The sequence below is a fragment of the Athene noctua genome, chromosome 12, assembly GCF_965140245.1.
Source record: "Athene noctua chromosome 12, bAthNoc1.hap1.1, whole genome shotgun sequence".
Taxonomy (NCBI): domain Eukaryota; kingdom Metazoa; phylum Chordata; class Aves; order Strigiformes; family Strigidae; genus Athene; species Athene noctua.
Window position 1 is genome coordinate 20,208,386 of NC_134048.1, and position 12,327 is coordinate 20,220,712.

General features: G+C 42.0%; 1 protein-coding gene across 6 annotated transcripts in view; it reads left to right on the forward strand.

Annotated features, from left to right (window-relative positions):
• Window positions 1-12,327, forward strand: part of TRPC7 (transient receptor potential cation channel subfamily C member 7) — a 114,941-nt gene that overhangs the window by 27,943 nt on the left and 74,671 nt on the right. For 3 of the 6 annotated variants that reach the window (XR_012634399.1, XM_074915687.1, XM_074915691.1), the window contains exon 1: window positions 5,550-6,133. The exons of 1 other annotated variant lie outside the window; for it this stretch is intronic. Coding sequence is in view for 2 of the 5 variants with exons in the window: in XM_074915687.1 (XP_074771788.1) it covers window positions 6,132-6,133 (2 nt within the window). In the remaining 3 variants the exon portion in view is untranslated. Of the gene's footprint in view, window positions 1-4,669; window positions 4,736-5,549; window positions 6,134-6,262; window positions 6,337-12,327 lie in introns of those variants that run through there. 2 more of the 6 variants (XM_074915689.1, XM_074915690.1) reach the window with 2 other exon arrangements.

The following is a 12,327-nucleotide window of genomic DNA, read 5'->3' on the forward strand; positions in this document are numbered from 1 at the left end:
AAAGATGAGCAAATATTCTCAACCATCTACAAAAATAATAAAGAAAATTAGAAAGGCTCTAGAAAGCTTTGGTAAAGTTTGGGAAGAAGCAATGAAGCTGGAGGAGAACAGAAAGGCTATTGTAAAGGGTAAGGGTGTTTGTAAGCATGCGGCCTTTCACAGAAATCTTTGACAAAACTGCAGGACCACCTCTCCAGCTGTTACTGTGTGAAAAGAAAATAAGGAAAAGGTGTACAGTGCTGTTTCCAGACCCTGATGTGATCCTGAACCGCAGAATCACCAGGAATTCAGAGTGTAAAGAGCTGGTGCCAACACCGAGGACATCTCTTCCTCGTATCTGCGGTAGTCGCACGAGTGTGTGTGTGTGACTTTGGACATGAGCTCAGAGTGGCACCGGGAATGAGGGCGGGTTCTGAAAGTTAAGCATCCATTGTTGTGCTGAATGACAATCTAAGCAAATACAGAGAAATCTTTTTTTTTTTTTTTTTTTGAAGGGGGGGGGCTAAAATAATGTCTGAGGCTTGCAAAGGTTCAGGATTGTACTGTTTGGTGGGAAACAGCAGCAAACACTTAAATATGTGCACATGTACTTCTATAAGCAGCAAAGAATATACCGCTGGTAATGTCTCACACAGGGAATGAAGGACAGTCACACTGCTCTTAAAATGAACATCAGAAAATACGAGTGCAACGCTTTCTGCAGCCATACCTACCAAGAGATGTATAGAAATATCACTGTCTATGATATGAATGACCTTGACAAAACCTAGTCATAACTTTTAGAAGGAAATAAGTCTGTAATATAAGAAGGGCACAGATTATATTTATTAAAAAAAAAGAAATAGAATTTCTATCTTTCCAGTTTAAATTTCCCTAGCTTTTAACTTGTAAATAAATTCTTTCCCCATATTTATAACTTTATAATGGGAATGAGGTTCTATAAGAAATTAAACACATTTATTTGTATTCCAGAGTTTCTACTGATTCAAATGTTAACTGTCAGATTTATTAACAGAATACTTCTTCTTTTTTTGACATGTAAGGATCATTTATTTTTAATGGGAAAAAATTGCACCAGATCTGATTATCATATAAATTGTTCTTGAAATAAAATGGGTTAAAAGAAGTAGGCACTTGTCAAACCAATCCCATTGCTGGTAGTTTCTTTAATTAACCCATCACTTTGGTTCCTCTGATGCTTCTCTTAACTGAGGGATATCACTTACTTCTGTTAAAATTTATCTTTGTTGGGGGTAGATAGCTGCTAGTCTTAGTAAAGTTACCCTGAAGTAGTTAGGTCAGTAAAGAAAGTAGTTAAAAGAGCAAAAAGTGTCACTGAAGTGAATAAAAGCATCTTAAAGATAATGGTTCCCAGCTAGACAGAAAGTGAGTAATCAAAATGTATTCTGCCTCTTTTCTAATATGAGGACACTTTGGCATTTACTTTTTTTTTTTTTTTTTTTCATATGGAAGGATGTTAGCTGAGATTGTACACCCAACAGGGTTACTATTCATAGATACCCTTGTAAGCTGCCAGTCATCACAACCAATAGCTCCAGAGAATGGAAAATTCATGAGATGGTAAAAGTAATATAAAGATGTAAAGCAATATTTTGCCTTTCCTCTCTGGGTCAAAGCTGGTTCAGGTGGGTCCCATTCCAGAAATAATTAGAAATATATGCGATATGTGTTGCATTATCTTCTTGAATTTTTAAAGCTAGGCCTATGTGTGAATATCTAGCTATAAATAGTAGGATGTTGGTTCTACGTGGGCTTGGTAGGAAACGATCTCATGCTTTTAGTTGCCCACATCTTTCAGAAGTTATAAGCACTCGTTGGTTTCAGCCCTTCCTCCTTCCCCATCTTTCTTGCGTTGGCTTTGCCAAAAGCACAGCAGAACTCTGCTGCTTTTCCCCTGATCCTTGGGTTGTCATTTCAGGTCTGGGCAACAGGAGCGGGGAGCAGTGCAAAAAGGGGAAAAAAGATGGAACCCTACCAAGCCCGCATGGACTGTTAATGCTTTTGCTTTATTGTTTATATTTTAGCTGAGACAGTGAGTTTGAAAAGTTGGTGCTTGACACACGTGTGTGTTTGAAGGATCAAGTCTAGGTTATCAGTGACTAAATGAAACAGTAGCCTCTGGACAAGATGGTTTTGTCATAAAAAAAATGTTTATCAACTGAAGCAAAAACTTTTCTGACAAATCATTGCTGAACTTCCACTTGTGCTCTGGTTTGTTCTGGCTGTGACAGCAGTTAATTGGTTTGAACAGTGGAAATAATTAAGAGACAACAGAGAGGACTCTGCTGAGTAACTGGAGAATTAACTACTCTGAAAATGAATCAGAAGTTTAATGCCATGATTTCTGAGTCGTCTTGCTTCACTTCATTTAAGCTTTTCACCCCAAAAAAATATCTTTCTTTAGTCTTTTTTGGTGTCCTACGGACAACTGTCGGAAACATCAGACCTGTGCAAACAAAAGTAGAACTTTACATTCATTCAGTTTTCTCATGCAATTTTCTTTCTGCAGTATGTCTGGGAATACAATAATATTTGAGGATAAAGAATACTGAGCTCAATAAGAACTCAAAAGCTTTCAAAACTACAAACCTTGAGAGGAACTGGAAGTCTCCATATTTAATTCGTTCAGTGTCATGCCATAACTATACAATTCCATGACTACTAAAATTTCCTAATTGTTTCCATATTTTTGTTCCTGCAGTGAAATATGTGCTTGCTTGGTTTTGGTAGGATGCAACATTTCTTATGTGGTTTGTTTAGTTTTAAAGAAAAGGGTGAGATGAAGCAAATATATATATATTTATATTTATTTCAAACATATACTTGATTCTTTCATACAAGAGTTGTTCTTGCCTCCAGTGGGGTAAAGATATTTCTGGTACAGCGTACAACAATGTAAATAGTTGGTGATGTGCAAGGACAAAAAAAAAAAAAAAAATCAACCAAGTTTTCTGTAATTCTTTAGTCGATAAGACTTTAGTCAGAGGAGTTTTGTGTAATATTAGAAATAGATTTCTCAGCACACTCTTTTCATGTGAAACTGTTGCAATAGCAAAATGCAAAGCTAATCAAGATGAAAGGCAACTTGTAGAAGTTCAGAACCTTGTAATAAATGCCTTTTAAGAGATCCAGATGTAAGATTTCTTGGTTCTGTAGCTGTGGGTTTCCATTGATTCTGAGATGTGCCTTACCAGAAATCTACAACCGTAGTTTGAATATTTTTAATGTGCATTGATAATAACAGACTACAGACTTTCTCAGTCACTTTCTTCCCTCCCACTTTTTTGCTTCACATGTGTTAATCTGACATAATTAATTGCAGTTGGGAGTGCTGTCAGTATTTTATCAGCTGCAGATTTATGGAGTGGGTAAGCTGTTGATTATTAAGCTTATTAAAAAGGTCCTCCTGATAACTCTGAGTGTTAAACTTTGCTAGGGCATGAGAATCTTTTTTTAGAAAAAAAAAAAAAAAAAAAAAGTCCATGAAAATGTAAGTGGTGAATTTTTTCCAGTGGAGTTAGAACTAAGAAGGATCAGGAGATATAACCTGCAGCAGTACAGACACATGGAGCAGTAATGCAGTACATTGATTCCATATATGGGGTTTTAGGTTTTGTGTTTTGTTTTTTTTTTGCATTGTGGTTTGCTTTTGTTTGTTTGTTTGTGGTTTTGGATTTTTTGTTGTTGTTGTTTTTTTTTGTTTGTTTGTTTGTTTTTTCCCCCCAGGATATATATGGGAGAAAGATTACTTGCATTTAGTCAAAACAATCACATATTCAACCCTAAAATGAACATTTTTTCAGATAAGCTGACAATACTGTCTATGAATAAAATAAATGAAAAAAATGCTGGTCTTCTCTAGTCTTCAATTCTTATCTACCCAATTAAAAAAAAAAAAAAAAAAAAGAGCTTTTGCAAGTATTCCCAAGCCTTAGAAAGGAAATGTAAATAAATATTTTTAGTGCATGAACCTGTAAACATATTTGATTCTTAATTAGTTTGTTATGGTGACAGGTAAGTATTGAACAGCAGAAAGGAAAACTCTGAAGGGAGAAGGGCCAGACAAATACCAAGATACCTGAAGAGCTATTTTTTTTGGTTGAGAGAAAAAGTTGTCTAAAAGCAAAAGACAGGGGTTACTCTTACCCCTAAGCAGAGCTTTGTGTCTGTGCAGGATTACATCATTTCAAGTTTATTCAAACAGCATAAGTGAGTATATAGCTGTGGAACCTCTTTTTTTTTTTTTTTCTTTTTTTTTTTTCTTCTTAATTTCATAGGATGTCTTTCCCTCAGAATGTTCTTCTCCCTCAAGCCTGGTAACATCCACGTCCTTCTCATAAGTTTTACCCATCTGGACCCTCCTGATTTTTTTATTGAACTCCAAGAAGCCAAAGATGAAGGCAAGAACAAAACAGTCAGAGGGCAGGAGATATCGGCACAGGAAGGGAGTGTCAAAACAGAGTGCGGTGAATCAGTCAGAGGTTAATACACTCTCCCCCTTATTTGAGCCATAAAACCTCTTAGTAGGAAAAGACTCACCCTCCTCACCACTGTGACTACAGCTCAGGCTGGTGAAGGTAACAGCTGCCTGGGGATGTGGGATGGAAGCTCTGCACCAGCTGTCATAAGGGTTTCTGAAAGGCATGGTCTGGGATGCTCTTACACTGCTGCTACAGAAGCCTCACCAAGCTCTCAAGGGGTCCCTGCTAAAACGGTCAGTGCCTGTGCCCAGCATTTCCCTCAGGTGTTTCCATTCAATTAACGTCTTAAACCGAGTTGATTATACAGATTTGAGACTGAAATTTGGTGAAAAATCTCTTAATCAGTGCCCTCACTTCACCCAGTGCTGTGAGGGGGTGGGAGAGGGAGAACTTGGGGGCAAATCAGCATCCTGCCATCCTCTCGCCGGTGCTGCTCCAAGAGCCCTGCGCTGCCTCCCACCGCCATCTCTCCAAGCAGAGGGTTTCCTCCAGGCTTAAACTCCCGGAGACACGCCAGGTGAGGCGGGCTGGCGTTCTTTGTAATTGTAAAGGGGTGCGTGATGAGGTGGGGATCCCCGCGTCCAGGTAAGGAGGAGCGAGTGGGCAGGGGAGTTGCACGGGTAGGGAAGGACAGGGAAGGTCATGGGCTTGGAGACCCCTGTATGGTTGGAGCTGTGTGGCTGTATCCTGGGGGGTCCCGGGAAGAACAGCTGCTCTTACCGCTCGGGAAAGAGCACAGAAGGGTGCCCCGGCGCTCCCGGGTGCAGTCTGAAGTTGCTGTCCTGGCGGATCTCCTCTGCCAAGCAAGAGAGGGGATTGATTGCATCGACCCATTATTTTGCATGTTGCTTTCTTTTCCCCCCGCTCTACCCCGCCACACATACATACACATCCCACCTCGGCCACCCCCTACGAGACAAAATCTCCCAGGGAAGACAGAAAACGATCTCAACCTGGGGACGACTAACGGAGAGAAGCGGCACTGACCACTCCCAGCGGAGGGGCGGCACAGCCGGATGAGGCGTGTGAGGGGGAGAGCCCCCGACGGAGCCCCCCGCCCCGCTGGGCAGCCTGCAGGCAGCCCTGCCCTCTCCGGGAAGGCTCTCTCGCCACGCCTGCTCTGGGGCAGCCCTTGGGAGGGGGCAGGGGGACTCGCCCAGCTCCGGCCGAGAAGGGGGCGCGCCGAAAAAAAAAAAACAACAACAAAACCCAAACCAAAAAACCACACAAAACCCCTCAAATCCACACCTACAGGAGGAACAACGGCGTGGGAAGAGGGGGAGGGAAGACGGGGAGGACAACGCAACTCACATGCCAACCTCGCAGCCGGCTCTGCCTCCAGGAAGCGAATCCCCGGCGCTCCCGGGGAGCTCTGCCCCGGCGGCGCCGCGGGGATAAGGATGAGACGCCGCCTCGACCGCGCCGGCGGCTGCAGCAGCGCGGACAGCGCCCGCCCCGTCCGGCCGCGCTGAGCGACGCTCCGGCACCGCGGACAGCGACGCTCCAGCACCGCGGACAGCGACGCTCCAGCACCGCGGACAGCGGGCGCGCCATGGGCGGCCGCACCCGCGCAGCGCCGCGCAGCGCCCCGCGCCTCTAGAGTGAAGCGGACCCGGCCCCGACGCGCACATGTAAGCTGCTGCCCCTGCGGGGAGCGGCGGGCAGGCGCGGGGCGCTGCCTCTTCCAGAGCCGACTCGCCTTTCCGCCCCGCTGCCCGGTGCCGGGGCTCTGATGTCCGTCCCTAGTTGCGCACCGGGAAGTTTTGTTGGGGTTAGATGCGTCTCGGCACGACTCGGTCTCCTACAAGCCTGAGTACGGGCTGGCGTGAGCGAGGTGGGTGGCTGCGTGGGAAATTGGTTTGGCTTTCTGCCCTTGGAATCTGTGCAAACGTGCTCGGGCTCAGCGCACCTCGAAGGGCTTGTTGTTTGTTACCGGCCACATGGTTCGGAGCCACGCTGTTGTCTTCTCTTGTAGCTGGGTGAATTTTTGAAGGGTTTGTTTTTCTCGGCCAAGGCAAGGTGAGGAACAATGAGAGGTGTAAATACGTGACGCTGTATCATGCCTGTTGCAGCTTGCTGGGTCTAATGGTTATCAGGAGTCTTTCTGTGCACGCTTTTTCTTGTCTTGAGATAACTGTGAACTGAACAATGAAAAGGGTGCAGCAACAGGGGAAAAATTAAATACAGCTAGAACCGAGATTGCTAGTTCTTTTCAGAGCTTTTTCAATAGAACTGTCTGTTGAATATCAGCATTACACTGCCCCCTGCTTGCACAGTTAGTAATATTTTTCATTGCTCTCGTCAGTAGTAAAAATTTATGAATGAACAGGTATTCCTCTGTTGTGTTCTCGGTATGGTCAGAGCCTGAGTTTTGAAGTGCTTCAGCAGTGGGGATTAATTATTCCTAGTTTCCAAAGCCAGATCAAAGCAAAAAATAATAATAATAAAAAGGTAGGACTCATTCTTGTCATGACTGTTCATTTGGTGGCCAGATATGTTAATGACAATGGGAGAGAATGTAAAAATAGTCTTCATTTTGGTAGGTCTGTGTCACGTGTGTTCTGTGATACCTTTGTAATCATCAGTCATCTTCACAACTGTATTAAGAGGGAGGGAGGGAGGGAGGGAGGGAGGGAGGGAGGGAGGGAGGGAGGGAGGGAGGAAGGAAGGAAGGAAGGAAGGAAGGAAGGAAGGAAGGAAGGAAGGAAGGAAGGAAGGAAGGAAGGAAGGAAACCTCAGTATGTATATTCTAACACGAGAAGAAACTGAATACAAGAAGCAAGGTGCTTATTTTATGGTCTCTAGCACTGTAAAAGTCTTGTTTTGGTGCATAATGTTGCTTTGGAATGGGAAAGAAAATACTAATGCTTAGTTTATAAGAAGGGGGAGGGTGAGACAACTGAGAAGCAGTGGATGGATTTTTCTGAAAGATAGCTGATAGAAAGCCAAATTCTGTTTCTTTTTTTTTTTTTTTTCAAACCACAAGGCAGAGTTTGCTCTTTCCTAACAGACATCAGGAAGGACATGAAAATGCAGATGCTGGTAAAGATTTGGTGGTCTGTCCTCAATGTTCCTGGGTTATTGGCCTCAGACCTTATGCTTCATGACAAGAAGACAATGGGAGCATTAGTGTGGATCATTCATCAGCATCCCTTAATGTCATGAGAGGCCTGCTCTGTCCTCCTGAATGCATCCTGTGCTGCCATTTCTTAAAGGGGTTTGAAAAAAAGTGTGGTTTTGCTGACTGCACCTGGACTTCCACAGGGAGAGAAGCTTCTTTTCAAAGTCTAACCTTGAAATATCATTTTCTTTTATCTATATGAGCAGTGGGAATGGTGGGGAGGGGATATTTCTTCATGCAACTGCTCTGTAGGGCTACTCTGCAAGTGAATGAATAGCCTGAATTGAGATTTAAAAGTCTATTAATTGTCCCTAGGTATGTACCTAACTTTTCATGTAGGAGAATCACCATGTTGCTAACAGTATTGAATTAGTGTTTTGGACATCCCAAAATTAAAGGAAATAGCACTTAAGCATTTCAAAGCTTAGAAGACTTTAGAATAAGCTGCTGTTAACCAAAAGCAACCACCCCAAATGATACTGAGTCTGTATACATAGTAAGTCAGTAATATGTGAAAAAGGATGCTTAAAACTTTTGCCTTAAGGGTAAATCTTGATTTAAGGCAAGATTTAGAAAGCTATTTAAGATCTCGGAGAAAAAGAGTATCAGAGAGCTCTGGTAATGTATGTCTGCACAGCATCTGGAACACCAGAGTAACCTATTGCACAGAGGATAATAAATGTGTGCAGTTCTGTTTGGTCTGTGCTCCTAATTTGAAGTCTGGAGTCTGCTTCAAAATATGTTGTGCTTTTTTTTTTTTTTACTAAAATATGCAACATCCTACCGTTTTTGCTCTGAGCAATTTGACTTACTCTTTTAAATGAATTCATTTCTGTACCAATTGGTGTCTGCTTGTAGAATTTAATTTCCTTAATTTTTGTTCATGTTTATAGCATGTCTTGGATGATCAGGTTTTCTAGGTAGAAGCAAGGGTTAATAGGGAAAATGGTCCATTTGATGTATAAGAGCTGTGTCAAATCCAAAGAGGCCTCAGGGAGTCTGCAGCCTTCATGTGCCCTGATCCTTTTTAGAAATATTGATGTAAGTAGAAAGAAAAATAATAAGTAAAGTGTCAATCTGACAGTTTCTGAGGCTCTGCAGGAACCAAGGGTAATGCTTTCAAAATGGCCTTCAGAAACTGAAATTTCCTTTTCAACAAGACAGAGTCAATGTCTCATCAAAGTCTACTCTGATGGTGGCTTTACCCAACATGGGGCATAGTAACGGTTACATATCCTGAGTTTCTTCTGTAGTTTCTGGTCAAAGGGGGCCATTGAAAGGGCACAGGGAGGCTCCTGCCAGCCTCTCTCCACTAAGTGAAAGCAAACCCAAAGTGTAGTCAGAGTTCCTGAAGCTGCCTTTTCAAATGCCCTTCTCAGTTTTTAGGCTTTAAGACAAGTAACGGTTGACATCACCTGAGAATTCCAGAATTGTCACAGTACCTAATACTCATTGATTTCAACGCCTATTCAGACTTCAGATGTTTTTAAACTCAAGCAGGTACTATTCGGCCTGTCCTACTTGCTTCTGAAGTTCTGGTTCAAAGCCTTGTCTAAAAACTCCAATTTAGCCTCTTAAAGTATTTAGCCTTTGAATATTTTCTCCGAGCCTTAGCTCTAGGTGGTAGCCCTGCCCCTCCGCAGGTCTTTGTGTGGGACTAGTGAGGCAGCAGAAGGTCCTGCGTGGTGTAGTCCGGAGCTCTGGGGAAAGGAGGATCAAGGAGAAAGGATATTTGTTGGGGTAAGCTGAATAAGAAGCAGCCCAGCTTTCTTCCTATATCCACCTTGTTCTCCACATCTGGCACTCAGACCAGTTAAGAGGGTGGGGTTGCAAAAAGGGAGAGCTCCAGCTTCAGCAGTGGTTTCAGTGACACCACACTAAGAACAAATTTAATGTTACACCGTGTTCCCTTTTCAGACGTTGAATGTCTCAGCACCCAGTACTGCCAGTGCAAGTTGCAAGGACCTACTCTTAGCCACTTTAATTAGAAAGTGAGATGGTCCCAGAGGAAGATTTGTTAAGAGTTAAATCACCTTTCAGAAATTGCTGTTCCTCTCCACTCACCACAGGAGTTCAGACATCTCACGGCTCCCTCAGCTCCGTAAAGCTGGATGCGCTTTGCTGCAAACAGTACTTAGGCCCTGAAATTTTTGGTTTTCTTTTCCGAGACCGTTTTCTTTCCAACCACACTGCACACATTGGCACTCTTTCCTAGAAAAATACAATATTTAATTGCAGTGCCTGATGAGTTTGATCATTAGCCGTCTCAATAAAATATGCAAATCCAGAGTAATTTCAATGCAAAGCACCTTTAAACGAAAATGGTAAAATAAATGCAATCAAGTTACGGTTACTTTTTTTAAGAGGGCACATTACACAAGCTCAGTAAATATGATTAGTTCTAAACCTGCCTGCACAGAGGTGAAAAGCAGGATGGAAAAAGGCGCTGAGCACAGTCATGCCATTACAGTTCCCAAGATGATCAGCTACTGCATATATTACTCTTTGCACTACCACTTCTCTATCATGATTCAGTGCTCAGGTCAAACATAATTATAACTTTCTTTTCAGAACAGGAGTTGATAGCTGAGCATTTCTTGTCAAATTATTCAAAGTTAAAAGTGTAATTTTTTATTCATTTCTTGTTCTCGATAAAGATGATAAAGTGAGATAGCTGAGATATTGATCTTCTAAGCTCATGAGTAAGACTGGGGGTCATAATTCATCTGAGGTGAAGCCTTCTGAATTATGGTGCTCTTTCCCTTACCTGTGGGGAGTGGAGATGAGCCCTGTGCCGTAAGGACATCCCTGCAGAACGTTTATTGCAAGATAACTGTTGTACAGTAATTATCTTTTTGGAGAGCACGTTTGCTTTCCTGTTTCCTCTTTTTCTGATGCAATTTCTGTTGTTAGAAACAGTATGAAACCAGTGCTCTCTCTGAATTGAAGAAAGTGAAATGAAGGTCGGGTTTTTTGGCATGTTATTACATATGCAACAAACCGGTGTGAATTAGCTCTAGGCCAAACGCTAACCTCCTTTCTCAGGCAAAAATGTTAGAATTGGGCAAATGGTAATTTTTTTATATAGTTTTATGTTCGCTTTAGGTGTGATTATAAGGTTATCCGTCCCAGCTATCTGGATTCTCCTTTAGAGGTAATAACGTACCAGGAGAAAACCATTTTTTCTAAGAAAAAAAGAACAAAGTCTCAAGAATTATACTTGGACATCAGGCAAAATATCTAATACCTTTCTCACTGCTGGAAATGATCCATATTTCTTCATTGCTTCCAGTACTGACCATTAAATATAACGACAAATACAAGGTTGCCAAATATCTTACCACACATGGTTTCTGAACATCAGAAAAGCCCAGTGGAATTCCTTCAGATTGAAACAGCTATTGCAATTAACTGCCCTAAAATATTTAGGCATGTGCCATCCTGCAGCACTCACGGGTCATCACTGAGCAGCTACAGGAGCTGGATTGGTTTCCACTTGATCCCAGCAACAGTTGCTTAAGTCATTACTATCTCATCCTTCCAAGTCGCTTAACATTTTAAGAGATTTAATGTAACATCCAGGAAGTCCCAAGACTGCAAATGTGTAAAGTGCTTTCTGATACTCTAAGTCCCCATTTAACAAAGTCACAGTTCAGAAGTGTTTCTCTGTATGTATTAGTCCTTACTTGAACTCAGTAAGACTTCAGTGCAGGTTTAAAACTGAAATCCTGCCCTGAATAGCCAAGGACATGAGCTCCAGTTTAGATAAGCACTTCTGCATGTGGTTAAATGCTTCATTTTAAGCACATGTTAGTCTTCTTGGCATCACTGGGACTGCTCCTGAGATGAAAGCTAACCGCTGGGGACATTGTGCCTGTGCGTGCGCATACTAGTTTGCAAAATTTGGATTCCACTGAAATCAACAGAACTTGTACTGTTGACTTCAAACGGGCCCCAGTTTTACCCCAGGCATTTTGCTGCTTTAGAGACCTCTGTCTCCCTGTCAGTGTTAGATTCGTTAGATAGGTTTGTTGGGTTTTTTTGTTGGTTTTTGTTTTGTTTTGTTTTGTTTTTATGTTATTGTTTTCTCTTCTAGAAAACTTCATGCAATCTTGGGAATTAATTTACTTCACGATGTCTCCTTCATTATTCGTACAGCCCTCATCTCTGTATACTTCTTCAACCACACTGGAAAGGATTACTTTTAAGATTCATATAATACTTTAGCTCTCAGTGGAGCAAAGGATGATATGTTCCATTTCTTCCGGCTTTTATTAAGTTGTTATACTGATGCATCAAAGCTTAGGGGGAGAGTTTCTTAATTATGAACCTCTCTTTCAACCGTATATGGTCACAAAATTGTTTTCTTAGGATGTGTTTAAATTTTAATGTAGCTGCTAAAAATTTGCTGTACAATTTGTTTGAAACTTTTCAGTCCTAACTTTCTGTTCTGGATCAGTAAAAGAGCGATGAATTAAAATGATAGATGCATATGTGTATGTTAGTTCCATAAGAACAGCTACCTGGAGAATTTCTGTGTCCTGGCACTTTAAGTATTTTGTGTTTCTGATACCCTTTATTCCCCTGAGTTTTTGCTTGATTCCATTATTATTTTCTTACAAAATATTGACGGTGATGTATCTACTCCACTTTGTCTCCGGGCACCTTTTCCTCTCACCATTCACGACAGTACTTTCAAACTCC